The 26,681-nt window shown below is 35.8% G+C and overlaps 1 protein-coding gene across 1 annotated transcript in view; it reads right to left on the reverse strand.

Moving 5' to 3' along the window:
• Positions 1-26,681, reverse strand: part of SCAMP1 (secretory carrier membrane protein 1) — a 121,848-nt gene that overhangs the window by 55,406 nt on the left and 39,761 nt on the right. Inside the window, exons 3-6 of the mRNA XM_082724810.1 lie at positions 13,771-13,869; positions 12,274-12,382; positions 9,494-9,622; positions 5,277-5,436 (exon numbers count right to left, since the gene is read on the reverse strand). Coding sequence (XP_082580936.1) covers positions 5,277-5,436; positions 9,494-9,622; positions 12,274-12,382; positions 13,771-13,869 — 497 coding nt within the window. The remainder of the gene's footprint in view (positions 1-5,276; positions 5,437-9,493; positions 9,623-12,273; positions 12,383-13,770; positions 13,870-26,681) is intronic.

The following is a 26,681-nucleotide window of genomic DNA, read 5'->3' on the forward strand; positions in this document are numbered from 1 at the left end:
GGAAACAAACCAAGGGACGCCAGAGCAGATGGGGGGATGGGGTAACTGGGTGATAGGCATTAAGGAGGGTACATGATATAATGATATACATGATATAAGATTGATGAATCATTGACCTCTACCTCTAAAACCAATAATACATTATATGTTAATTAACTTAAATTTAAAAAATAAATTCAGTAACAAAAAAAATTAAGGTACCCTCTGGATGATTCAAGAAAAGGGGCACTAAGAAATTTTCTGGGGTGATGGTAATACTGCATTATATATTGATAGAGTTTGTAAATTTAGATTTTACACACACACAAAAAAAAACCACAAAAGAACAAATCAAAACTGTAAACAAATACTGAGCTCTAGTTACTGATGTCAATTTACCTTATAAAGCATCTATATGTTAGGGATAGAATTTAGACAGTGTATATATGGTGTTCGATGTTAAATTCTTTCAACTTTGCTATTTTTGAAATTTTTCATAATTAAATATAAGAATTATTTCTCTTAAAAAAAATAGAAGGCAGATATAAATCCATATAAATAAGTAGTTATATTAAATATAGACAAAAAACCTCCAATTAAAAGGCTAGATTATCATACTGGGTATTTTCGTGTTTATTTTTATCTCCCAACACAACGATATACATACACCCTAGCATAAATTATGATTTCCTCTAGCTCAGACTGAGGCACCAGAGAACAATGAACTAAAAGCAGCAAAAGATGATTTATAACAAGTAACATTTTAATGGACTAAAAGTAAATAACAAAATCTAACACAAAAACAAATCATTAATTCCAGCTATCATTGACAACCTATAAAATATAGTATTTTGCATATATTATCTCTAATCCTTTTATCAACTCTGCAAATATTATCCCCTATTTACATTCAACATACTGAGGCAGTAGTTTTTTTCTGCATTTTCCTAGGAGCTCAACACTTTTAAGCAGAGAAGCCAGGATTCTTACCCGTTTTCAGTCTATTTCCAATAAACACTGCCTCAATAATAATGACTTAATATCTTAAAGTATTTACATAATGCTTAGTCATTTGCGGAAGCACAAAATTAAGATCAAAGTTATAATCTCTTTAAAATATGTAAGTGACAACATAACAAGTGCAGACTTAATTTTGACAGCTATTAAACTTAACTTTTAAAAACACATATATCTGAAACTTCTCTACATGGTCCTTCAGATTCTGGTGGAGGGATAACCTTATGAAGGACAAAGTCATATAAGTATAACAGTAAAACCAGTTTCTTGGTGGAAAACTAAGATAACTCATACAGAACAGTATTTTACACAGTTTGAAAAACATCTTTTTTATAAATGCATGCATTTTTTTAAAGATTTTATTTATTTATTTGACACACAGAGAGAGAAATCACAAGTAGGCAGAGAGGCAGGCAGCGAAAGAGGGGGAAGCAGGCTCTCCGCTGAGCAGAGAGCCCGATGCGGGACTTGATCCCAGGACCCTGAGATCATGACCTGAGTTGAATGCAGAAGCTTTAACCCACTGAGCCACACAGGTGCCCCAACAAATAACTAGTTTATTCTAAAACAATCCAGCCAAGATTTTCTTACTACTTACCATTCTTTTTCTTTTTCTTTTCTTTTTTTGGTTGAGGGAGTGGGAGGGTAGAGGGAGAAGGAGAGAGAAAAATCTCAAGGAAGCTCCCTAACCACTGTGTGAGCTGTGAGCTGGAGGCAGGTCTTGATCTCACAACCCTGAGATCATGATCTGAGCCAAAATTAAGAGTCAGATGCTTAAACAACTGAGCCACCCAGGTGCACCTTATTGCTTACTAGTCTTTTCTTCACTTCGTGGGGGTTTACCTGGAGAAATAAAATTCAGGAGATATTTAAGTAATCTTATGGCAGAAGAGCCAAATACACCATTAGCCAGAGAAGAATAAAACATGAAAACTATGAGGGGCACCTAGGTGGCTACTTCTCTCCCTCTGCTTGTGCGCAAGGGGGTGCCTGGGTAGCTCAGTGGGTTAAAGCCACTGCCTTCAGCTCAGGTCATGATCCCAGTGTCCTGAGATCGAGCCCCACATCAGGCTCTCTGCTCCATGTGGAGCCTGCTTCCTCCTCTCTCTCTGCCTGCCTCTCTGCCTACTTGTGATCTCTGCCTGTCAAATGAATAAAACCTCTCACTGTGTCTCTACCAAATAAATATTTTTAAAATTAATAGATTGGGGCGCCTGGGTGGCTCAGTGGGTTGGGCTGCTGCCTTCGGCTCGGGTCATGATCTCAGGGTCCTGGGATGGAGCCCCGCATCGGGCTCTCTGCTCCACAGGGAGCCTGCTTCCCTCTCTCTCTCTCTCTCTCTGCCTGCCTCTCTGCCTACTTGTGATCTCTGTCTGTCAAATAAATAAATAAAATCTTAAAAAAAATTTAAAAATAAAATTAATAGATAAGTAAGGTAATCTTAAAACAAGAAAACCTGAAACTTTTAAAAAGCATACTAGCTTCACGCCAGAATCTGATTTATGAAAACGAAATATCTACTTTAAAAAGCAACTTCTCTCAGACAACCTGTGAACCTGGCCTAAAAAGGTTTTAGCTACCCATTTTCTACTGACTTACATAGTATGTTCAGATGCTTGTTTTCATCTCTTTATTTTATTTATTTGCCAGACAGAGATCACAGGTAGGCAGAGAGGTAGGCAGAGAGAGGAAGGGAAGCAGGCTCCCTGCTGAGCAGAGAGACGGATGTGGGGCTGGATCCCAGGACTCTGGGATCACGATCTGAGTGAAAGGCAGAGGCTTTAACCCACTGAGCCACCCAAGCGCCCCAAATGTTTGTTTTCATTTCTTAATCACCAGTCTTGAAACAAAATATGAAACACTTGCATATCCTGACTCTGCCCTTTCTCAAAGGCAGTAATCCCTATCAAAACTGATCTAAAATAAAGCATTTATGTGAATAAGGCTATTTAAAGCCCTATATTTAATATCAAGAATCACACCCACTGTATCTGTGTTTGAGATTTTCACATTTAAAGGAAAAAGCTGTCATCAATACAGGTTTAACAAACTACCAGATACAGCGGGAAAGACAGGCTCAGAAACATGTGACAATGTGGATAAAAGAAATGCCAAAGTTACATACTGAGAAGGAACAGTAATGATGTAACATACTTTAATTTCAACTTTCCCCATTAAATAATATTCCTCTCAGTTCTGCTCTGAACAGGGAAACCCAGAAAATTAATCGTTTGTGATAAACTCTAAAGGACTGAGATGCAGCTAAGCACTTAACCTACAGATTAATAATGACAGAAGTAAAAATGTTCGACAAAGCATTTTTATTTCCACTGGCAAAGAAAGGAAATAAAAGGAACTGAGTGACTTCAAGTAATAAAAGGCAGAAAGCTAGCTTTTTTAGTGGTTTGTTTTGGCTACATTAGTTATAGAAGGTTTAAAATCAGGTCATTAGTCTTAGATCACTGTTTTTTTAAAGATTTTATTTAATTATTTGCAGAAGGAGTATGTGAGAGCAATAGAGAGTGCACACACACAGGCGCACATGCACACACACACCCCGACAAGTGGTGGAGGGGGAGGAGGAGGTACAAAAAGAGACGCAAGCTCCCCACTGAGCAGGTAGCCCAATGTGGGACTAAATCCCAGGATCTCAAGATCATGACCTGAGCTGAGGGCAGATGCTTAACCATTTAACCAGCTGAGCCACCCAGGCACCTCCTCTCGTCACTTTTAAAAACTCAAGAACAACCCCATTTCTACCCAGCAGCATCATTACAAATATATTAGTAACATGATAGAAGCAGACAGGCAGAAGCCAGAGCCAGATGTCAAAAAATTTAAAAACCTTGTACACCAGGCTTAGATGACAAGGAAAAGAGCACCAGTAACTGTCTTCCTAGATCATGGAAAGAATAAATAGGTCCTTTTTATTCCTCTCCATCCCACATCCAAAGGGGACACCTCTTCCCCATTCCTTGATAACTAATCTCCATATTATAATATATCCAAAGATTCTTCCCTCCTCCCATCCATTTTCTTGCCTTCATTACAATTTTAACCAATTTTGTTTTCTGTTGAATGACCACTTTTCTCCCCAAATTCCCTCATCTTTGCCCCTTTCCTTCCGGTTTTTTTTTTTCATCTGTTTACATATCTGGGTTCCTAATTCCATGACGAAGGAATACACACTGTGATTAATCAAAGAAATTCCATGTTGAAATGGAAAAAAAAACCACCTGAATGTGGACCTCTAATTTCCCCAATATAACATCTGCACAATACATACCTATTTCCTAGTAATGCTGCCCCTCACTCATGAGAGCTGAAAAAGGTTCATTACTCATAAACAAGTTTACTCAAAAATAAGTTGATAAATGATCGAATATATGGACTCATAGAGAACTATTATCTAAATCAGCACCTTCCAACATTTACTTCTTAAAACAATAGTCCAACAAGGTGTTCCACAAAAAAATGGTTTCATAGTCAAATCACAAATCACATGAGGCTCTTAAAAGAATCTAAGCACTGGCGATTCACAGACCTGTACCCCTGGGGATAAAAATACAGGTTTATAAAAAAATAAAAAAATTTTTAAAAAATGTAAAAAAAAAAAATCTAAGCAATCCTGAATTGAAGAAATTTAACTTTATTGTCCAGCTTTTTCCAAACGTAAGCTAATGAGTCCCTTTTTCAGCAACATTTATTAATACCTCATAGAACGTGCATTTAGGAGATATTAATCCTAACCACTGATTAAAATATATCATGCGAAATATTATTATCTTATAATCTTAATGGTTCTCAAATGCAAGACCATTTGAAGAGCCAAAAATTTACACAGAAAATAACTACCTGGCTAGGTGAGAGTGACTCACTTTAAATATCATAGCTATATTGATCTTACCTAGGTTCATTTAAGAATTAGACTGTAATCACCATTTGTGATTTTTTTGTTTGAAAGGGGAATGAAGAGCAAAATTTTCCTTAATGTCAAGTGTATCATACAAAATAGCATATTTATTCTACAAAATATTAAGATATAAGACTACTGTCATTGCTCTATTTTCATGTTTGATCCTTCTCAAGTAGGAGAAAAGAATGAGATTTTGTGACTTACAAAATCTACAAAGACATGTTACATATGAATTTATCAGAATGTATGCTACACAGTAACAAAAAATTTTAGTAAAAATGTATCAATTTCCCCCTTAAGGTTAATTACCAATTATTTACTTCACAGGTTTTAAAGAGTATATTTCAAAGTACACACATTTTACCTGAAAGCTCCGTAAAGTGGTCTGTACCAACAGACAAATGAACAAGGAGTAAAAAGCAAGAACCACAGGATACTCAATCCAAAATCAACCCCTCTTGAAGCATCAACACAAAACCAAGCCAAGCATCCGAAGATATTTAGAAAGAGTGTTACAGCGTGGACTGTGGAATCAAAAAACAAAATAGAAATGTTTACATTCAAGTTATGAATTCATTCAACAAAAATTGTAAATGAAAAAATTCTTTAGAGCAAATGTATTCTACCCCTTGCTTCCAGCTAGTATCTTTCAAAAAAACATTGCTGTTTTTTACACATTTGGTTTGAAAACAGTATATACAGGAAAATGAGTCCTAACTTATGCAGTGTTTAGCGACAATCCGTTTGATACTCTCCTAATGGGCTATTATCAGAGAAGCAGTGCCTTAAGGGATTCCTCTTTGAGAAGAAAATACTTGATGTGGCCCCTGATTCAAGGCCCTGCCAGGGCTTGGGAGGAAAAAGAGCCTATACACTGAATTACATTTTTACAGAGTAGCTGCTGACTCCTCCCAGAGTGGACTATACAAGGAGGAGAAAACTGGAAAAGTGCTCTGTGCAATCTCATTGTAACATTTTTAAGCAATTAATTAGAATCATTGAACTAAAAATACTAATACAGTAGCAATTTCAGGGACTATATATTCGATCTCTCAGGATTATTCATCCTCATAGGGTTATTATTTTTTAAAGTGCTGGGATAAATACAGTTTTTTGGTAGAGGATCAAACTTACTTTTAAAGAAAGAAAATAATGCATTTCAGCTGTTGTGGCAGAACTTTCTTTTAATTAATGCACACAGTTAATGGAAAACTCTTCATATGTTGTTAATAATTACATATCCAGAAAGAGCTAAAACAAAAAATCTGAGAACCATCTAACTAGACTTTGATCCTAAAGAACTACACTTACTCATTATAATTAGTAACCTTTTTAAAGGATTTTTTAAAAATTTATTCACAGGCTGAATTAAAAGAAATAAATACTTTTCAAAAGTTAAAATAATGTTCAATTTAATACAAGAAAAATATACCAACAAATTCCTACTTGAATTAAAAATAAATGAAAAACCTAGCAAATCCAAATACAAAAATCTCAACTTACATTAGAAACTTTAAAATCTTTTCAACTGATAAAATAAAACTAGTAATTAACAAAACAAGATGAAGACATACATTATAGGGTACCTCTAAATTTCATTTAATGACTAGCTAAATATACAAACTCTAAAGTAAGAAAAAGGGCACCAGAGGAAGAATGAAAACACCTGGGTTATAGAAATATACTATTGAGCTAATCAACCTCTACATTTCAATTTTTCAGCTATAATAATACAGGAGCTCTTCCACATTTAAAACTTCATTCCATTATATTATACATAGAAGACTCTTCCTTATTAAATTTATTTAGAATTAGGATTTCTAACTTTCACGAAAGCCAGTTTACTAATAAATTTACTCACAATCATTTGCCTCACAATAAAAGTAGTTTTTGTCAATGGCTTAAAAACAGATTTCAAAAGACCATAAAATAGAAATTATTCTTTAACGTTAAATGGGATCCAACTGCCTGAAAAAGGTTTATGTATTCACATTATACTTCAAACTTCAACCTTAAGAGAATTTTTAAAGGTTTATCTCCTAATTTGCCTAAGGAAAAAAAGAAAAATATGGATATGCACATTAAGGTTCATTAAAAATTCCTCCAACAATTGATAAAAATATCAATTAAATTTTGTGTAATCTATTCAAATTCCTTTCTAAATGTTGTCAAGTAACCAAAAACCATGATCAATAAGTAATTTATTTGTACCCCAAAGAAAAGTATAATGTCCAGGCCTACTTACTAAACTATCAGTCCACTTACACACAGATCTAAAAATACTCAGAAAGGCAAGGTAATGTGAAACACATGATTCTCTTTTACTAATATCAATCCCACTCCAATCTACTTGGATTGGATTCCAGGTGTACATATAACACTGAAGAAATTTTTAGGGCATTTTGTTTACATGATTTGTAAGTTGAATGACTCAACTTCACAGGAAATTTCCATTTACTTTATTAAGCACTCAGATCTGTTATTAGTGGACCTAAATTTGCAATTATCACTATAATATTCTTCTTGATAAGCTCTGCATTACAACACAGACACCTAACATAAACAGATTTTAAACAGTATAATTATCTTCTTCACTAATTCATCTTTAAATGGCTTGGTTTTTTTTTAAATTCAAGAATATACTCAAAGAGGTTAAGATTCATTTGACAGTTGATCGTTATAATTGCTTCAGTTCCTTTACAGAGTAAATTATTTATTTCAAGGTACCTTTGAAAGTATATCTTCATCTTATTTGGGTTTAAAGCACAAATTACTTCTTCATTTTGGTACTCTGTAGGTTGTACAACATGGAAATCTAGACTCTGGGCTCTGGAGCCAAGTTATCCAACTCAAATCCTAATTGTTGTGTAGTCTTGAACAAGTTACTCCAATTCTCTAAGCTTTGGTTTCCATATCTTGGGTAGTATAGTACCTGCTCATAGTGTAGTCAGGAGTTAATAACATCATGTATATAAAGTGATTAGTACTGTGCCTGGCACAAATAAATCCTCAATAAATGTTCTTTCTCATCATAATTATTACTACAGGGTGAAAGCACTCATCAACTTTGAAATCATTAACAGGTTGCACTTCCTAAAAATAACTTATTAAAACAATCTCCATTCTATGAAATTTAGAAACATCACTGAGCTAGAACTAGATCTTACCTTATTCCAGGTAATGTTTCTTTAAATAATGAGACCTCTTTAAATACTTTAAATCTGTCAATGCAACAGGATTAAGAAAAACTGTGTTCTAAAAACCTCAGAAAGTTATATATTTCTAAAACAAAACAGACCTATTTTGAAACAATTAGCAATAGTAAAGTAGCCACTCAGTTAAACTTAATTACCTTTCCCAATCAATCTTTATTTACTCAATTCCTTATAGATTTTTCTTCCAACCCCTATCTCTCCCATACAAAGCCTGTTTTTCCACTAGGTCAAAGGACTTATACCTAAAATGCTAGGCCAGGTCTGCCCATTAAGAAATAATTACTATATATATGCACATATTATATATTGATTAAATAAAATATATGGCTTTTTTACATGTACAAATATAAAATCAAAACCTTTAGTGTTAAAAATACACAATACTACCTACACTGGAGATTTAGCAAGATACTAGATCAACAACAAAATCTCAAAGAAAAACTAAGAGTTAAGAATGTACTATCCATAAGAAATCAATACTCACATTCTAAAGTAGCTTCACATATTTGAAGAATGCTCCAAATAATTTTGAGGAAAATAGTCTCATTTATTTAGGAGGGGGGAAAAAACGGCTCCCCAAATATACAGTAACACATATAAATTTCCTCTATCAAGAACGCACACTACAAATTCTTCATTACCCAGCAGTTACGCAGGTGAGAGGTTATGACAGCTACACCTCTCCTACTAACATAATAACATTAAAAGGGGCTGAGACTATTGTTGGGAGTAAAAGTGAAAGACAGTAAGCTGGAATTCTGTGTACATAGAACAAACTGTTAAAGAGCTTTACATTTTATTTTAGTTATTACATGAGTTGTAATTATACTCAAAACAATGCAAGCACCACAGCCTAAATATATGTCCTAATGTTCTATTTAGTAAAATATCCAACATTAACTAGGTACTCCCAATAATAAAGGTACTTATCAACCACCTGAAAATAAAAAGTAAATTGTGCTCAAAGCTCTAAAAAAATTATAATACTATTTTATGGCCCTTTTAAAAAGTCATAATGCTTTAAAGAATTTTTAAACAGCCTTCATTGCATAAAAATAGAATAATTTTTTCAAAACAAATATAGCCTAGATAAAATTTTATGACTATTCCTTTTTCCTCAAAAAATACTATATATGTGACAAAGAAGTCCTTTCCTCAAGAATGCCAGTTCTCATATATGCTTTCCTCAGTTTAGATTGTCACATAGTTTAATTCTGCAATACCTAAATATGTTTCATTCTGAAAATTAAGAGCATACCAAAAAAACCCATTTGTGATACTATCCTTAATATCTGAATTCCAAAAAGGGTGGTTTTTGACAATAAAACATACACTCTGTTGAATATACAATTTATTTTATACTTACACATCCACAAGTAGTACATAATTTTTACTGTCTTCTGGAATTCTACAGGAATGTCTACAGAAAAATCCTGGTAAAAACAAGGTCCCACAGGAAAATTGCCAGGGAGAGGTGGCCAATTATTTTTTCTTCCTGCAAATTAAAAAAATATATATTAGGACCAATATGGGCTATTCTTATTTTTGGTTTCATTACAAAGAACATTATTTGTTCTTTTAATAGATGTTTTATAAGTCGAATGCTGTATCTCTACATTTGTACAGCTTTGAAAGCCAAGCTCTGCATTTTTAAAAGTTTTCACATGGCTGGCTTAGTCGATGCAGCATGCAACTCTTGATCTAGGGCTGTGGGTTCAAGTCCTACCTTGGGTGTAGAGATTACTTAAAAATAAAATCTTAAAAAAAAAAAAAAAATTCCCCCAGAGTATCACTTTAGAAAACATTAGATGGTAAAATATTTTTCCAGTGTCATATTATGTTTACCAGGAACCACATATGTACAGTTGATACAAGAAGCAAAAAAAAAAAAAAAAAAAGAGCACAAAGACATACCCTGTGACTCTACCCTGAAAACAGACTTATTTCTCAAAGTCCCAAGAGTCTGTCATGAGAAGTCATGCAGTTTTTAAGTATCTACAATTTCCTCTTCAGCACCTTAAATCTTTGAATATAATTCCTAGCCCAAGTGGAGAGGGAAGACCAGCTTCTGAATCTTGAGTTTTCTACTGCTAACTCCATGAAGGAAGATATGATTAACTAATACCAAGAAATCAATTTGGAAATCCCAAAGTCTGAAAAATTAACACTCTAAATATCCATGTAAGAAAACCATAAAACTAGGAGAAAATATGAAACAGTCAGAAGAAGGAAGCTAAGAAATTATAACACTTCAATAAACCTACAGGAGAAATAAATTCAAACTATCAGGAGGGAAAATGTGTCCTTATAAAGAAATGAAACTGAAAAATAGGGCTTCGGAAGCAGTGGAAGCAATAAAAACACTAAAGTTAAATAAGTCAAAACATTAAAAACAGAAGGTAAACACAACACCTAAAGGCCATTTCTCATTTTAGAAATAATATGCCACAATTTTTGAAAATTCGATTTTATATACTTTGTATAGAAGAAGAAAACTTTATAGTGGGAAAAAAAAGAATGCCTATGTCTGATTCTTCCCAACATGTCTGCGCTATTTATAATTCTTCCCAAATTTCATATTCATTTCTCATACAAGTCTCATACTATCTGAGAAGAGCAGAGAATAGCAATGTAAGAACCGGGATCTGAAAACAGAAGTGCCTAGCCATTTATTGGCTAGGGGGCGCCGGGTACCTTAAATTCTTGAAGACTTGATAAAATCTGAGGACATCTATCTATAAAATCTGACACTTCTTCATAAATTTAAGAGTAGAAATAAGAGAATAACAACTATACCACCCTTCAGGGAATTATACTGACAATTAAGTGAGTTAATAGATGATAAATACTTACATGTGTAACACACCACAAAGTCTAACTCTTAATTTCTCACTGTTTGTTACTAAAACAAACTGTTTCTCACTGTTTGTTACTTCTAAAATATCTCCCATAGAAATAACTTCTATTAGTCAATACTAAAGACATAGGACAGATTTTATTATAGGTATTACAGAAACACTGATCTCAAATAAACCTTTAGTTTCTCCTTTTACTGATGTTGTCTCTGATGTCACAAGCCAACAAAATAGCCAAGGATGAATGCGTCCTCATGAGGCCCTAGGCTTACACATTTCTTTTAATAGTCTTTGAATATATAAATTTTATTTTTCATTTTTATTTAAATTCGCTAGCTAACATACTAGTAATACTAGTTTCAGTGGTACATTATAATGGTTCAATACTTCCATAGAATACCTGATGCTCATCACAGCAAGTGCCCTCCTTAACCCCCAGCCCCACCCACCTCCCCCTGGTAACCAGCAATTTGTTCTCTACAGTTGAGTGTTTCTTAGTTTGCCTCTCTTTTTTCCCCTCATTTCTCCCAATGATCATTGGTTTTGTTTCTTAAACTCCACAAATGAGTGAAATCATGCAGTATTTGTTGTTCTCTGACTTAGGCATACACAATCTAAGATAAGGAAAAAATAGTTCAATATATTGTTGCTGACCTAGCCCTGTCATGCCATCACTATCCTAGACAGAGTAACAATGACTTGTCTAGATCTTTAACCCCTTAGCCAGATACTGCTATCTTTCTCTAAGATACACCCTGGAAGTGGCCTTTGGTAGTCACAGTCTAAACAGATTTCATAGCAAATGATCAATTCAGTATTTATTTGATATAACTGAGAAACCCAAGGCTTCACAGAATCATGCCACACATTTTTTAATAATATTTTGACAGGTAGGTTATATTTCTGAGGACAGGGGCAGATAATTAGAAACTGGGCTGACTAAACAAAAAGAGTCAAGTTTAGGGCACACTGCCATGTACTCTTAAGGCTTCAATAGACTCAAAGAGGGCCCAAGTGCAGAATCAAAGGCTCCCGGCCAAACCCAAAATTATCATATTCACATTCACTTTCTGTGTGATAAGGCTAACACTGTTATAATCTACCAAAAGACATGCAAATCAGCCAAGATCAGAGAGCTACAGAGTAACAAGTAGGAAATCTGCTATCTGATCTTGTTAGAAAAGGAAAAAATGGCATGGCTTTATCCATAAACCAAATGAATCAGAGCTAGCACAGGCATAATTTAAAATGTTTAAAAGTTATTTTTATTTCAAACTTCTTTGGATACTACCATGTTGACTGAGATTTTGCATTTCCCGTTCTCGACGATCTAATTCTGCAGCTTTTCTTTCTAGTTCTTCTTGGCGCTTAAGAAGCTCAGCTTGGGCCAAAGCATGTTCCTTAAACAAACAAAATACCAATGAATGAATAGGTTGTCAGAGTTGGAAAATCCTATATGACTATGCTATCTACCCTACCTCTTCCTCTACAATGCCAGAAACTTTGTTTATTTATTTTTTAGTCATCTCCACACCTAATGTGGGGTTTGAACTATGACCCTAAGATCATACAATGTCAGAATCTCCATTCAAATGCTCTTCCAAATTACAGGAATTCAGGGGCGCCTGAGTGGTCACTATCACCAGGCTCCCTGCTCAGTGGGGAGCCTGCTTCTTCCTCTCCTCCCTGCTCATGCTCTCTATCTCTATCACTATCTCTGTCTCTCACTGTCAAATAAACATATAAAATCTTTAAAAATTTATATAGGAATTCACTCAAGGTTATAAGAATTCACTCAAGGTTAGAGTTTCAGAAGATATTATGGAGCTATTTGACTGATTTTGGCTTTTTGGTTATGAAAACTGTCAGTGAGAATACTGGGCACATTTAGAACAGGACAAAATTCTCTCAGTAAGAGTAGTCAGAGTCCTATTTGGGAAAATAAAATTAAGGTGACTCTTGTGCTAAATGAGAATGAGGAACAAAGGGAACAATTGAGGCAAAACAGACAAAGGGAGAAAATGACCACTGAATTGCCTCTCAAGAATTGGTTTGGGGGCGCTTGGGTGGCTCAGTCATTAAGCATCTGCCTTCAGCCCAGGTCATGATCCTAGGGTCCTGCAATCGAGCCCCACATCCAGCTTTCTGCTTGGCGGGAAACCTGCTTCTCCCTCTCCCTCTCCCACTCCCCATGCTTGTGTTCCCTTTCTCTGTCTTTCTCTGTCGAATAAATAAATAAATCTTTTTTAAAAATTGGTTTGAATGGTACCTAGGTTTCCAATGCGAGAATATACAGTATCTTCTATTTTAGAAGATAATGAGATGAAAGAAGAATACGATTAAGAAATTCTGGTTTGTAATTTCATCTGCCTTTATGTAATACAAGGCATCCTAATCATCTCCTTTATTCTCATATTTTTACCACCTGCTACTTCCTACCATAGTCCTTTGCTTAGCCACTACAACCCTTTTCCAATGGTTTCTATTGGTACTATCATAGCATCGTGCATTAAAGAGTGAAACCAACAAAAGGCAACAAAAATTTCAGAAAACAAATTGTTCAAGAGCATAAGTGAATTCAAAAACTGTTAATAACAGAATAAATATTATAAGCTGAAAAAGAACTATGTTAATAGGGTTGAAAACTAGCTAACTCAGACTCAAAAGTAAGTTAAAAATTAAGTAGGGGAAAAAAAAAAGTTAAGGCAATGTATAAATAATTCTACTCCAAAGATGTTATTGATAATATAATTTCCAATACAAATTTACACACATAACATCAACTAACCTTTGCAATCTGTGTATAAGCCGGATGCTCCTCCGTTGGTTTCATTATTGCTGGTTGTGTACTAGGTACATTAGGCATTTTCACAGTGCCTGGTGGAGGCTAGGAAAATTAAAAAATGGACAAATTATATAACATAGAGATCCAATTTTAACTTCTTTCAAAAGGCCTAACCCCAATAAAAAACAAAACACCAAGAACTCCTCTCTTCCTCTGCTAGTATGTAGTAAAGTACTGCTTCAGCTCTCCATCTCCATTTTCTCAAACTCACTCATTCCTCAACTCTCCAATTTGGCTGCTACCTCTACCACTATATCACAAACACTCTCTTGGAGGATGCCACATGTGAAAACACAAAACAAAACCTTGAAGGATTGCTTTTTAGTAAAATATAGTGCCAAATCGAAGAATTTACGTCAAGGTTAACTGTTAATCTTTCCACCAAAGAGAGGTACGTCCACCATTGTTTAAGTTTCCACCTAAAAAGTTAATAGGAAACGTTGGCTGGGAAAATAGCAGCGTAGGAGGACCCTAAACTCAGCTCCTCCCACAGGTACAACTAGATAACACCCACAGCAGCGGAAATAACCCTGGAAACAGCCCATGGACTTCCAGAACACACTCCACAACGAAAGGCAAGGAAGAGTCCACATCAGAGATGATATGAAGGGCGAAGACACAGCCTGGGAGCAAAAGGGACCACAGTCAGCCACAGTGGAGAAGGCGCCAGTGGCACAGAGAAGAAAACAGACCTTCAGACTGGGGAGACTGCTAACCGGAAGGATGAATCTCCATAGTTGCCTCTGAAATTTCATGAAACCACCAGGACTTAAAACCTAGAATTTTTAAAACCAGCATGCTCAGCTCTGGATGAGCCCAGAAGGTGTTAGGAAACAAGAGTCCCTCATCTTTAAGAGACAGCATGAAAAACAACCTATGCAGATGCAGGCAGAACCAGCAGTTCAAAAAATGCCGTGGGCAGACAAGGAGGAGAGAAATTTGCTCATCTCAGGACATTGCCTGGGGAGACAGGGATCATGGGGAGACCCTTCCAGGTACAAAGGAGCTGGGAGGTGACATTCTCCTCCCTTGCTCCCCAACATAAATAACAGCCACCTGTGGAAACCAGCACTGTGTGGACACATGATGCTTAACTTGCTTACACCGAAACAAACCTGCCACATGTGCTTTGGCAGATCAGCCCTTCCCAGCCATGCTCCCCTGAGTCCTGGAGTCCCTCCCCCAGAAGATCACCCTGCCAATACCACACCTTGTGACCTGCTTGTTTTGCAGGACTGCAGTTCCAGCAGTGGCAGGTATTGTTTCACAAGTAGACCACTGTACACCTTGCTATTCACAATAGGTAAAGACAGCATTAGCAAACATCTGGCCTGAAGAGAAAAGATGCCAGACCTCAACAGCAGAGTACCCACAACATAACCTGGGGAACATGGACACTGCACTACAGGGCACTATAATCCCTCTTCTTCTACGGCTATTATTAAGAGTAAGGTAAGTAGCTGACTTCTCTAGCACAGAGAAACAGACACAAAGTCAAACAAAATGAGAAGACAGAGAAACATCTCCCAAGTGAAAGAACAGACTCAAACCACAGCAAGAGACCAAAGTAAAATGGATATAAAAAAGATACCTGAAAGAAAATCTAAAATAATGATCACAAAAATACACACTGGACTGGAGAAAAGAATGCAGGCAAGAACACAATAAGTGAAATTAAAAATACACGTAATGTGGGCGCCTGGGTGGCTCAGTGGGTTAAGCTGCTGCCTTCAGCTCAGGTCATGATCTCAGTGTCCTGGGATCGAGTCCCGCATTGGGCTCTCTGCTCAGCAGGGAGCCTGCTTCCTCCTCTCTCTCTCTGCCTGCCTCTCTGCCTACTTGTGATCTTTCTCTGTCAAATAAATAATAAATAAAATCTTAAAAAAAAAATACACTTAATGTAATAAACAGTAGGCTTGATGCAGCCAAGGAATGAATTAATACCTGGAAGACAGAGTAATACAAAGAAACCGAGTTGAGCAAAGGAAAAAAAAAGTATACAAATTGAGAATATTATTAGGGAACTCAGCAACTCCATCAAATGTAGTTACATCCACATTACAGGGATCTCAGAAGAGTGGGGCAGAAAATTTACCTGAAGAAATAGTAACTGAAAACTTCCCTAATGGGGGGAAGGTAACAGATATCCAGATTCCAAAGGCAGAGAGATGCCCCCAAAAATTCAACCCAAGAAGGTCCACACCAAGACACAAAGCAATTAAAATAGTAAGAAATAGGAATAAAGAAAAAAGTGTTTAAAGCAAGAGAAAAGACAATGGTTCTATACAAGGAAAATCCCATAAGGCTAGAAGTGAATTTTTCAGCAGCAAGTTTGCAGACCAGAAGGAAGCGGCATGATACATTCAAAGTGGTAAAAGGGAAACATCTGCAGCCAAGAATGCTCTACCCAGTAAGACTATCATTCAGAATAGAGAACTGAAGAGTAACTCCAAAAAGCACCACTAAACCAGCCCTTTAAGAAATTTTAAAGAGAACTCTGAGTTAAAAATAAAGACCACAAGTGAGAGTATGAAAAGTAAAAAGCACAAAAGTAGCAAAAGTGAGTATTTCTGTAAAAATCATTGAAGAGATTCATAAAATAAAAGGATGTGAAATACGACAGTATATATGTAAAAGGTGGGAAGAAAAGGAATAAAGGAGTTTAAACTTAAGTAACCATCAACTTAATATAGACTGCTATATGCAGAAGATATTACAAATATAATGGTACCACAAACCAAAACCCAGTAATAAATATACAAAGACTAAAGAGAAAGGGATCCAAGCATATCACTAAAGAAAGCCAATGAACCATGAAAGTCAGCAAGAATCAGGAAATCTATAAAAAACAACCACAAAACAAGTAACAAAATGGCATAAACACATATCTATTAATAATTACTTTGAATATAAATGAACTAAGTGTTCCAATCAAAAGACACAGGGTGACTAAGTAGATATACAAGGAAGACCCATGTATATGCTGCCTACAAAAGACTCATTTCAGACGGAAAGTCATTTGCAGATTTTAAGTGAGGGGACAGAAAAACATTTATCATGCAGAGCAGAGAAAACAAAAAGGCAACCCACACAATGGGAGAAGGTATTTGCAAATGACACACCCAATCAAGAGTCAGCATCTAAAATACATGAAGAACTTATACAACTCAACACACACACACACACAAAAAGTAATCTGATTAAAATGGGAAAACATTAACAGACATTTCTCCAAAGAAGACATCCAGATTGACAATAGACACATGAAAAGGCGTTTGAAATCACTCATCAGGGACATGCAAATCAAAACTACAATGAGTTGCCACCTCACATAGGTCAGAATGGCTAAAATCAAAACCGTTGAAACAACAAGTCTTACGGAAGATGTGACGAAAAAAGAACACTTTTGCACTGTTGGTGGGAATGCAAATTCATGCAGCAATTGTGGAAAACTGGAGGTTCCTCAAAAAGTTAAAAATAGAACTACTCTACAATCCCACTGGATACTTACCAAAAAATACCTAAACACTAATTCAAAGGATACATGCAGCATTATTTACAATAGTCAAATTACTCAAGCAGCCCAAGTGTCCACTGATAGATGAATAGATAAAGATGTGTATACACACACACACACTGCAGTATTATTCAACCATAAAAAAGAATGAAATCTTGCCATTTGCAACAACATGAATAGAGCAAGAGAGTATAATGCTGAGTGAAGTCAAAGAGACAAAGATATTATGATCTCACTTGTATGTGGAATTTAAGAAACAAATAAGCAGATTAAAAAAAGACAGAAATAAACCAGAAACAGACCACTTACCATAAAGAACAAACTGGTGTTTACCAGAGGGGAGGTGGGTGGAAGGATGGGTGATATAGGGGATGGGGATTAAAGAGAACATTTATCATGATTTTTTTAAAATTTTTTTTTTTTTTTTAAAGTAAACAGGAATGCTTTTGACAGAACTCCACTAATACCCTTTGGAAAGACTAAGAGGGAAGTCATTACGGAGATGGAAAATAAACTGCAAAACCTCCACTTTTCCAGTTAGATCCAGGAGTATTTGAAAGCAGCTTCAGGATCAAAGAGCAAATAGATACCCACAAGTCCATCAAAGGGAAATTGGTTAAATTACTGTATAACATACCATGCAGCCATCAAAAGGAATGATTTAGAGTTACAGAAGACTACCTTTTAAATAATTAAATAAAGTGAACTACAGAATGCACATGACCATTTTTCTGCTATAATAAACACATACTTATACACACCCAGAAAAATATCTAAAAGCTCTCAGCAAACTGGTATCAGAGAAATCTGCACCTTTTGCTTTATATACATTTCTATTATTTACCTACCTCCCAATATATTACTTGTTTTTTAAATTAAAAAATATACTTCTAGGGGCACCTGGGTGGCTCATTCAGTTAAATGTCTACCTTCAGCTCAGTCATGATCCCAATCCCAGAATTGAGCCCTGCAGCAGGCTCCCAACTCAGCAGAGAGCTTGCTTCTCCCTCTGCCCCTCATCCTGCTTGTTGCTCTCTCCCTGAATTAAATAAAAATCTTTTTAAAATATTAAAATACATATTTTTAAGTATTCTTTTAAATGGCCATAGGAAAAGGAAAACAGAAAGGAGAAAAAAAAGGAAAAGAGAAAGAGAGCACATGAGCAAGTGGCTACAAAGGGAGGTTCGAAGATTGAAACTGTCAAAGCCAGAACACCCCACCAAATGTATCAGGATTTTACCCTGACACAGCAAGTAGCAGTCCTGAAAAGGAAGCCAGACACAACTGAAGAAATAACTGGAGAATACAACTAATTATAAAATTCATATGAAAAAGCCAAGGGCTAAGAATAGGTCAAACAATTTTGAGAAAAAATAGAGCAGACCTATGATATTAAAGCTTATTGTAAAGATACAGTTATTAAGAGGGTGGTACAGATGGCAAAGATAAAGAAATACACCAATAAACAGAAGAGATACAGAAACAGACCCACACAAATGCAGAAACTTGATATCCAAGAGAGGGGACACTCACTATACAACAGTGGAGAAATAACGTATTAGTCAATAAATGATGTTAGGAAAACTGACCACCCACATGTAATAGTGAAACTAGATTTCTTACTTAACACCACATGAAAATAAATTCCAGGTAGATGATCTACGAATGAAAAAGCAAAACTTACACACTTCTAGAAAAAAAAAAAGGGTGAATATTTTTAGGAACTTAGGGTATATAAGAGCTTCTTGAATGTGAGCTCTAGAAATCACTATGTATTTTGTCAATGATGTATCTCCAGTGCCTAAAACAATGCTTGGAACACAGTAAATGCTCAGTAAGTACTTGTTAAGTTAACATGAGGAAAACAGACAAACAATAAAGATAGACAAGTTCAACTATAGGTTGAACTGAAAGTTTCCTTTATACCACTTCAGAAGACCTACATTAGTACAGTGACAGCTTTTTTTGTAAAATCAAAGAAAATCAGATTTCTTTAAGTTAGCAAAAACAGCTACAAATGTAGGTCTTTCTAAAAGTAAAGTGGTGTAACATCAAGTTTGGGAAAGCAGGGAATACCCTTCACTTTAGGCCAGCTAGGCCATCTGGGCTTACAAAAAGTTTCATAGGTGTGCTCTACTTTTCAACAATGGGGGAAACCTGTATAATTAAACTTAACATTGAGTGAAAAGTCAAATCACAGACTAGAGAAAATTGGTTATAATGCATATATAAATGTCACATAGAATACAAAAAGAATTGTTACAAATTCATAGAACTCTTAACTACTAATAGGAAAATAAGCACAAGATCTGAACAGGCAATACAAAGAAGAAAACAGGAATGATCAATAAAAATATTAATTAATGGTTCAAGCTCGCTAGTAACATTCTCAAATCTCAAATGGATATTCTTTGTTAAACTATAAAAACACTATAACATAGCATAGCTCTATAATATAGAGGACACAGATGATATATAGCATCTGTGGATGACTTTTTGACTTTTTGATCTAGGGTTGGAGCAAAGGTATTCTAAATATTTAAAAGGGATGAGGGGAAAGAAATCATAATGAAAAGGTAATATATCTAGTAAATATTTAGAAGCTGGATGATATAACATATTTCATAACCAATATTAAAGGGCAAAATCTAGTAAGTAACACATATAACTGTCAACTGATTAATACACTTCATTACATAGAAATCAGTAAAAAAAAAAAACACAGATGAACATGTTATTAAGGAAAAACGCATTTTAAAAAGCCTTCAACAAGCAGGTTACAAAATACATACAAAAAAATAAACATATGGGCGCCTGGGTGGCTCAGTGGTTTAAAGCCTCTGCCTTGGGCTCAGGCCATGATCTCAGGGTCCTGGGATCAAGGCCCGTATCGGGCTTTCTGCTCAGTAGGGAGCCTGCTTCCCCCTCTCTGTCTGCCTTTCTGCCTACTTGTGATTTCTATTATTTTTAAAAAATAATAATAAAAAACAAACATATTAAAAATGTTAACTCCTCATTAGTAATCCAAAAAAATGTAAGCTTCTAATTATTTTTTTGGTCACTACTACCATAAGATCATCACATTTTGGAAAAGATGTAAAATGGGTGTAAAATTATACACATTGATAATAGGTATAAACTTGTTCATGTAATAATCCTGGAGCTTACTTCAGTATTATGTATAACAGCCACAGAAATATTTATACTCTATGACTCACAAATAGTGTTAAAAAAAATATCATAAGGAAATGATCAAAGATAGGCACAAATGTGTGTCTGCCAAGGATGCTTACTAGAGCATTATTTACAAAAGCAAAAAGTTAGAAATAACCCAAATGTCCAAATAAGAAAATAAACTGTTTTATCCATGAGACCATTTTAAGCATCTATTTAAAAGGCTTGAAAAAATATTTTTTTTCTTTTTTTAAAGATTTTATTTATTTATTTGACAGAGAGAGATCACAAGTAGGCAGAGAGGCAGTCAGAGAGAGAGAGAGAGAGAGGGAGAAGCTCCCTGCTGAGCAGAGAGCCCGATGCGGAACTCGACCCCAGGACCCTGAGATCATGACCTGAGCCGAAGGCAGAGGCTTAACCCACTGAGCCACCCAGGCACCCTAAAAGGCTTGAAAAAATATTTAATGAAACCGGAAAAGTTTGTACCAATAATAAGTGATAGAAGTTATAAAACTATGTCAGTTTTTAATTTTAAAATTTACTAAATTCATCAAAATATTAATAGTGATTATTTCCAGATAGTGAGATTAAAAGATCTTTGGGTTTTTTTTTAAATCTCCATGATAATCTTTTGTTATCACAAAAGTTAGAAATTCTCTGTTCCAATTTCTTATTCCCCTCACTCAATAGCTCTTAAGAAGCAGCAAAACAAGCTGATCAATCTTAACTGTTCTCTGACTAGAAAAGATTGGCCCTTAAGTTTCACTCTCTTGGTTTAATATGTTGAGACAACAGAATAATGACCAAAAAAAAAAAAAAAAAAAAAAGGACTGGCAAAGTTAGTTTGGCAGCCCGCTTCAGAAAAACTACATAAGAAATTATCCAAAAATTCAACCAAGTTGAAAACTTACTATAAATTCTTTACTGCTTTAAATAACAAATAAGGGGGTGCCTGGGTGGCTCAGTGGTTAAAGCCTCTGCCTTCGGCTCAGGTCATGATCCTAGGGTCCTGGGATCGAGCCTCACATCTCTGCTCAGCAGGGAGCCTGCCTTCTCCTCCTCTCTCTCTCTGCCTGCCTCTCTGCCTACTTGTGATCTGTCTGTCAAATAAATTTTTTAAAAAATCTTTAAAAAATAAAGTAAAATAAATAAATAACAAATAAGGCATTAAGTACAATCAATTCATAAGATAAAGATGAAGGCTGGATTAGAGATAGTAATTTGATATATGTGAGGCCATAGTTGCTTGTAGTATAGCAAGGATGAGAAAGGTTGGAAAGATACAAATCTCTGGGAGCAGTTATATTAACCCACTAGCTATTTTCCTAATAATTTTTTTCACATCTGTAGATGTTAGCTAGATCATTGTCCAATTGTGGGACCCAGTATTTTCTTCAGCCACAATTTACTTGATTAGCCATCTCCAAACAAGTAAAGCCCTAGATACAATTTTTTTTTAAGATTTTTATTTATTTGAAAGAGAGCACAAGTAGACAGAGAGGCAGGCAGAGGGAGAGAGAGAGGGAAGCAGGCTCCCTGCTGAGCAGAGAGCATAATGCAGGGCTCAATCTCAGGACCCCCGAGACCATGACCTGAGCTGAAGGCAGAGGCCCAACCCACTGAGCCACCCAGGTGCCCCTAGACATATATATTTTTTTAAGATTTTATTTATTTATTTAACAGACAGAGATCACAAGAAGGCAGAGAGGCAGGCCGAGAGAGAGGAGAAAGCAGGCTCCCTGCTGAGCAAAGAGCCCAATGTGGGGCTTGATCCCAGGACCCTGGGATCATGACCTGAGCCGAAGGCAGAGGCTTTAACCCACTGAGCCACCCAGGTGCCCCTAATTTTTAAAGACCTACTTGATGATGGCTCCTAATTCTATTTCTACTTTTCACCTTTGCATATATAGTAAAAAGAAAACTAATGAAACCATCCCCTTGAGACTTTCATTTCTGCAAAAGGCATCCAATTTGGAAAGGAAGAAATAAAATTATCATTTTTACTGATGTTATGATCTTACATACAAAAAATCCTAAAAAGTCTATCAAAAACTGTTGGAATCAATGATTTTCTTAAAGTGACAGGATATAAAATCAACACACAGAAATCAGTTGCACTCCTTTACATTCATAATGAAGCAACGGAAAAAGAAAACCAACCCATTCACAATAGCATCAAAAACAATAAAATACTTGAAATAGGTGATGGGGATATTAAAGAGTACACTTATCATGATGAGCACTGAGCAATGTACAGAAATGTGGAATCATTATATTGTATACCTGAAACTAACATAACACTGTATACTAGGTATCCTGGAATTAAAATTGTAAAAACCGGGGCGCCTGGGTGGGTCAGTGGGTCGGGTCTCTGTCTTCAGCTCAGGTCGTGGTCTCAGGGTCCTGTGATCGAGCCCCAAAGTCAGGCTCTCTGCTCAGAGGGGAGTCTGCTTTCCCCTCTCTGTCTGCCTCTGCCTACTTCTGATCTCAATCAAATAAATAAATAAAATATTTAAAATAAATAAAATTAAATTAAATTATGGGGCGCCTGGGTGGCTCCGTGGGTTAAAGCTTCTGCATTCGGCTCAGATCATGATCCCAGGGTCCTGGGATCAAGCCCCACATCAGGCTCTCTGCTCAGCAGGGAGCCTGCTTTCTCCCCTCTCTCTGCCTACTTGTAATCTCTGTCTGTCAAATAAATAAAATCTTAAAAAAATAATAATAATACAATAAAATAAAATTGTAAAAACCTCAATTTTAAAAAATTAGTGTTTTAATTGGGACTTCATCAAGATAAAAAGCTCTTACACAGCAAAGGAAATAGTCAACAAAACTAAAAGGGAATGGGAGAAGATATTTGCAAGTGTCTTATCAATAAAGGGCTAGTATCCAAAATGTATAAAGAACTCAACAAACTCAACACTTAAAAAATGAAAACAAACAGTTAACAAATGGGCAGAGGATGTGAACAGATGTTTCTCCAAAGAAGGCATTTAAACAGCTAACAGATAAATAAAAAATGTTCAACATTTTTCATTTCAAAACATACTTTAGCTCAACAGAATTAAAAACATTGTAACATTCATGGCAATAAATTGTATAGAGATTCTTCTGTAACCTAATGAGTTCTCTGCACTGAAAATTCTCAAGATGTTTCATTATTAAATAAATAATATATAAGATCCCTTCAAGGCACTGGTCCATGAGTTATCTTTCTGATGCACAAACAAATGTATGTTCTCCTTTCTGGCTTTCTTCCATATTCTAAACACCTATTGAAGAAAATTCCTCCTTGTTTTTTCTTGTTCTTTCTCTTCCATCTGTGAACCAACAAAGTTCGTAAGTTTACTCAGGGTCTAAAGCAAAAGCATTCTTAATGTGTTTATAGATACCTTGCACTAGAAACCCCTGATGCTTATTGAATATGCAGGCCCTGGGGCACCAGGGTGGCTCAACTGGTTAAGGATCCAAGTCTTGATTTTGGCTCAGGTCATGGTATCTGGGCTCTGTGCTCAGAAGGCAGTCTGCCTGAGATTTTCTCTCTCTCTCTCCCTCTGCCCCCAACCCCAGCTCACTCATTCTCGCTCTAATAATAAATAAATAAATCTTTTTAAAAATGCAAACTCTGGTCCCCACTATAGACACGCAGGTTCAAAAACTCAGGGGAATGAAAAGAAAAGATGTGCATTTTTAAAACAGCACTCTAAGGCAACAAAGTTTAAGAGACTGCCAAAAGAAACCTAAAACTTTTGCAACTTTCATTGACTTTCAGTCTCTAACCAAACAAGAACGGACTGTAGCTATGCTTAACACAGATTTTCTTGTTATTAAGAGTGGTGAAAATTACACACATTAATGGCAGAATCAAGACAAATAATTTTATCAGAATAGATAACCATTTTAAAACAAGCTTTTAAAGATTAGAATACTTGGTGGAAGAGGTGTACTACAGTAGGAAAGAAGGAATATACATGCGTGGGAGTTTCCAAGTAGAAAAGTGTAAATGAAGGAAGAGAAGCGTGACCATACATATTCATACATACATCAAATATTTATTGATCAACTACAACATCCAACAGTTATAGTCACTTGAGATACATTCATGAAGAAAACATGTAAATCCTTACTCTCATGGAGTTTACATACTAGCTATGGAAGATAAACAATTTACATAACAAACACATTTTTAGAATATCTCAAAGCAGTAAATGTTATGGAACAACAACAACAACAACAAAAAAAAAAAACAGGGTAAAGGTATCACGAATAAAGGTTGAGTGGATTTAATTTTACAAAGGTGATCAGGGAACTCAATATCTGAGTAAACACTTTAAGGAAGTGAAGAAGTCAAACCCTGTAGGTATCTGGGGGAAGACCATCTTAGGTAGAGGGAATGAACAGTCAGTACAAAGTGAGGAGAATGCCTGACATATCTGACCAAGACCAGTGTGCTGGATACAGGAATACATGAGGAAAAGAGTATGAGAAGATAAAGAATAGAGACTTGTTAGGAGCCAGATTCTTTTAAGGACTCTTGGCTTTACTTTGAAAAAAAATGTAAAAGCTAGTGAAGAGTTCTTGACAGGAGACTGAAATGATCAAATTCAAGGGGTCATGTGATTACTGAGTTGAAAAAGGACTGAAACAGGACAAAGGTAGAAGGAGAGAGAGTAGTTAGGAAATCACCCCTGCAGTAATCCAGGCAAGGTCACATCACAGCTCAAGCCAAGTGGCAGCTATGGAGAAAAAGGATCAGATCTGGATATATTTTTAAGGGAGCCAACAGGATTTCCTGACAGAAAGACATGAGATACAAGGAAATGCAAACAGTGAAATCCTACCAAGGTTTTGGCCTAAGCAACTAGTAGGATAGAGAGAAAAAGACTGAAAATGAGCAGGTTTACAATCAAAGGATTCAGTTCAATTTTCATGACACTGAATTTGCAACTTTTCAGACATCCAGGTAGACATATCTAGTAGGCAGTTAAAATAGAACCTGGTGTTCTGAAGAGAGGTCTATACTGGAGATGTAAATTTGGAAGTCACCCACACGTATCTAAAGCTGTAGAGACAAGTTAAAGCTATAAAACTGGATGAAGTCACCATCTGAGCAAACGTAGATGAAGAGAAGCAAAGCCTAATTCCAGGTGGCCTCCAATACTGCAGGTGAAAATGCAGGAGGGAGGAGACAGCCAACAAAGGAGACTGAGAAGGAAAAACTGAGCTACTCTGAAAGCCAAATGAAGAAAATGTTCTAAGAATCAGATAATGAAGGTGCCTGGGTGCCTCAGTCAGTTAAGTGTCTGCCTTCAGCTCAGGTCATGAGTCCTGGGTCCTGGGATTGAGCCCTACATCAGGCTCCCTGCTCAGTGGAAAGCCTGCTTCCTCCTCTCCCTCTGCTGCTCCCTCTTCTTGTGCTCATGCATGCTGTCTCTGTCAAATAAATAAAATCTTAAAAAAAAAAAAAAAAGAATGAGATAGTGATCAACTCTCAATGCTGCTGATTAAGGTTAAGAATGAAAATTTAGCACTGAATCTCAAAATATGGAAGACTGGCTACCCTGACAAGTACATTTTGGTGGAGTGTTAGAAGCAAAACCCTTACTGAACTATCTTTCAAGAGAAAGGGCTAGGGAACTAAAATTAAGTAGAGTATCCTTCAGAAGATTTCTGCAGCAATGGAGAGCAGAAAAAGTTTTGCAAGAAAGAAGATGCCATAAATGAACTGGACAGGGAAATAATCTTAAGTTTTATTACAGAGTTATAGTAATCAAGACAGTGTATTATTAGAGTAAGGACAGACATTGGTATCAACAGAAAAAAGTGTCCAAAAATAAACCCCTAAATTATCAATTGATTTTCAGCCTGAGTGCCACGATAATCCAATAGGAAAAAAAAAAGTCTTTTCAATGAATGGTATGGAACAAGCAGGTATCCAATGCAAAAGAATGGGGTTGAACAACTACCGCATACTATGTGCAAAAATTAACTCAAAATCAATCATTAACCTAAATGTAAGTATTAAAACTTGTACAACTCTTAGAGGAAAACATAGGAGTAAATCTTCAGGACCCTGAGTTAGGCAATGGTTTCTTAGAACACCAAAAACAAGAACCCAAGAAAAAATAAATGTGACATCAAAATTAAAACTTCCATGCCAAGA

This window comes from Mustela nivalis (genome assembly GCF_964662115.1).
Source record: "Mustela nivalis genome assembly, chromosome: 3".
NCBI lineage: Eukaryota > Metazoa > Chordata > Mammalia > Carnivora > Mustelidae > Mustela > Mustela nivalis.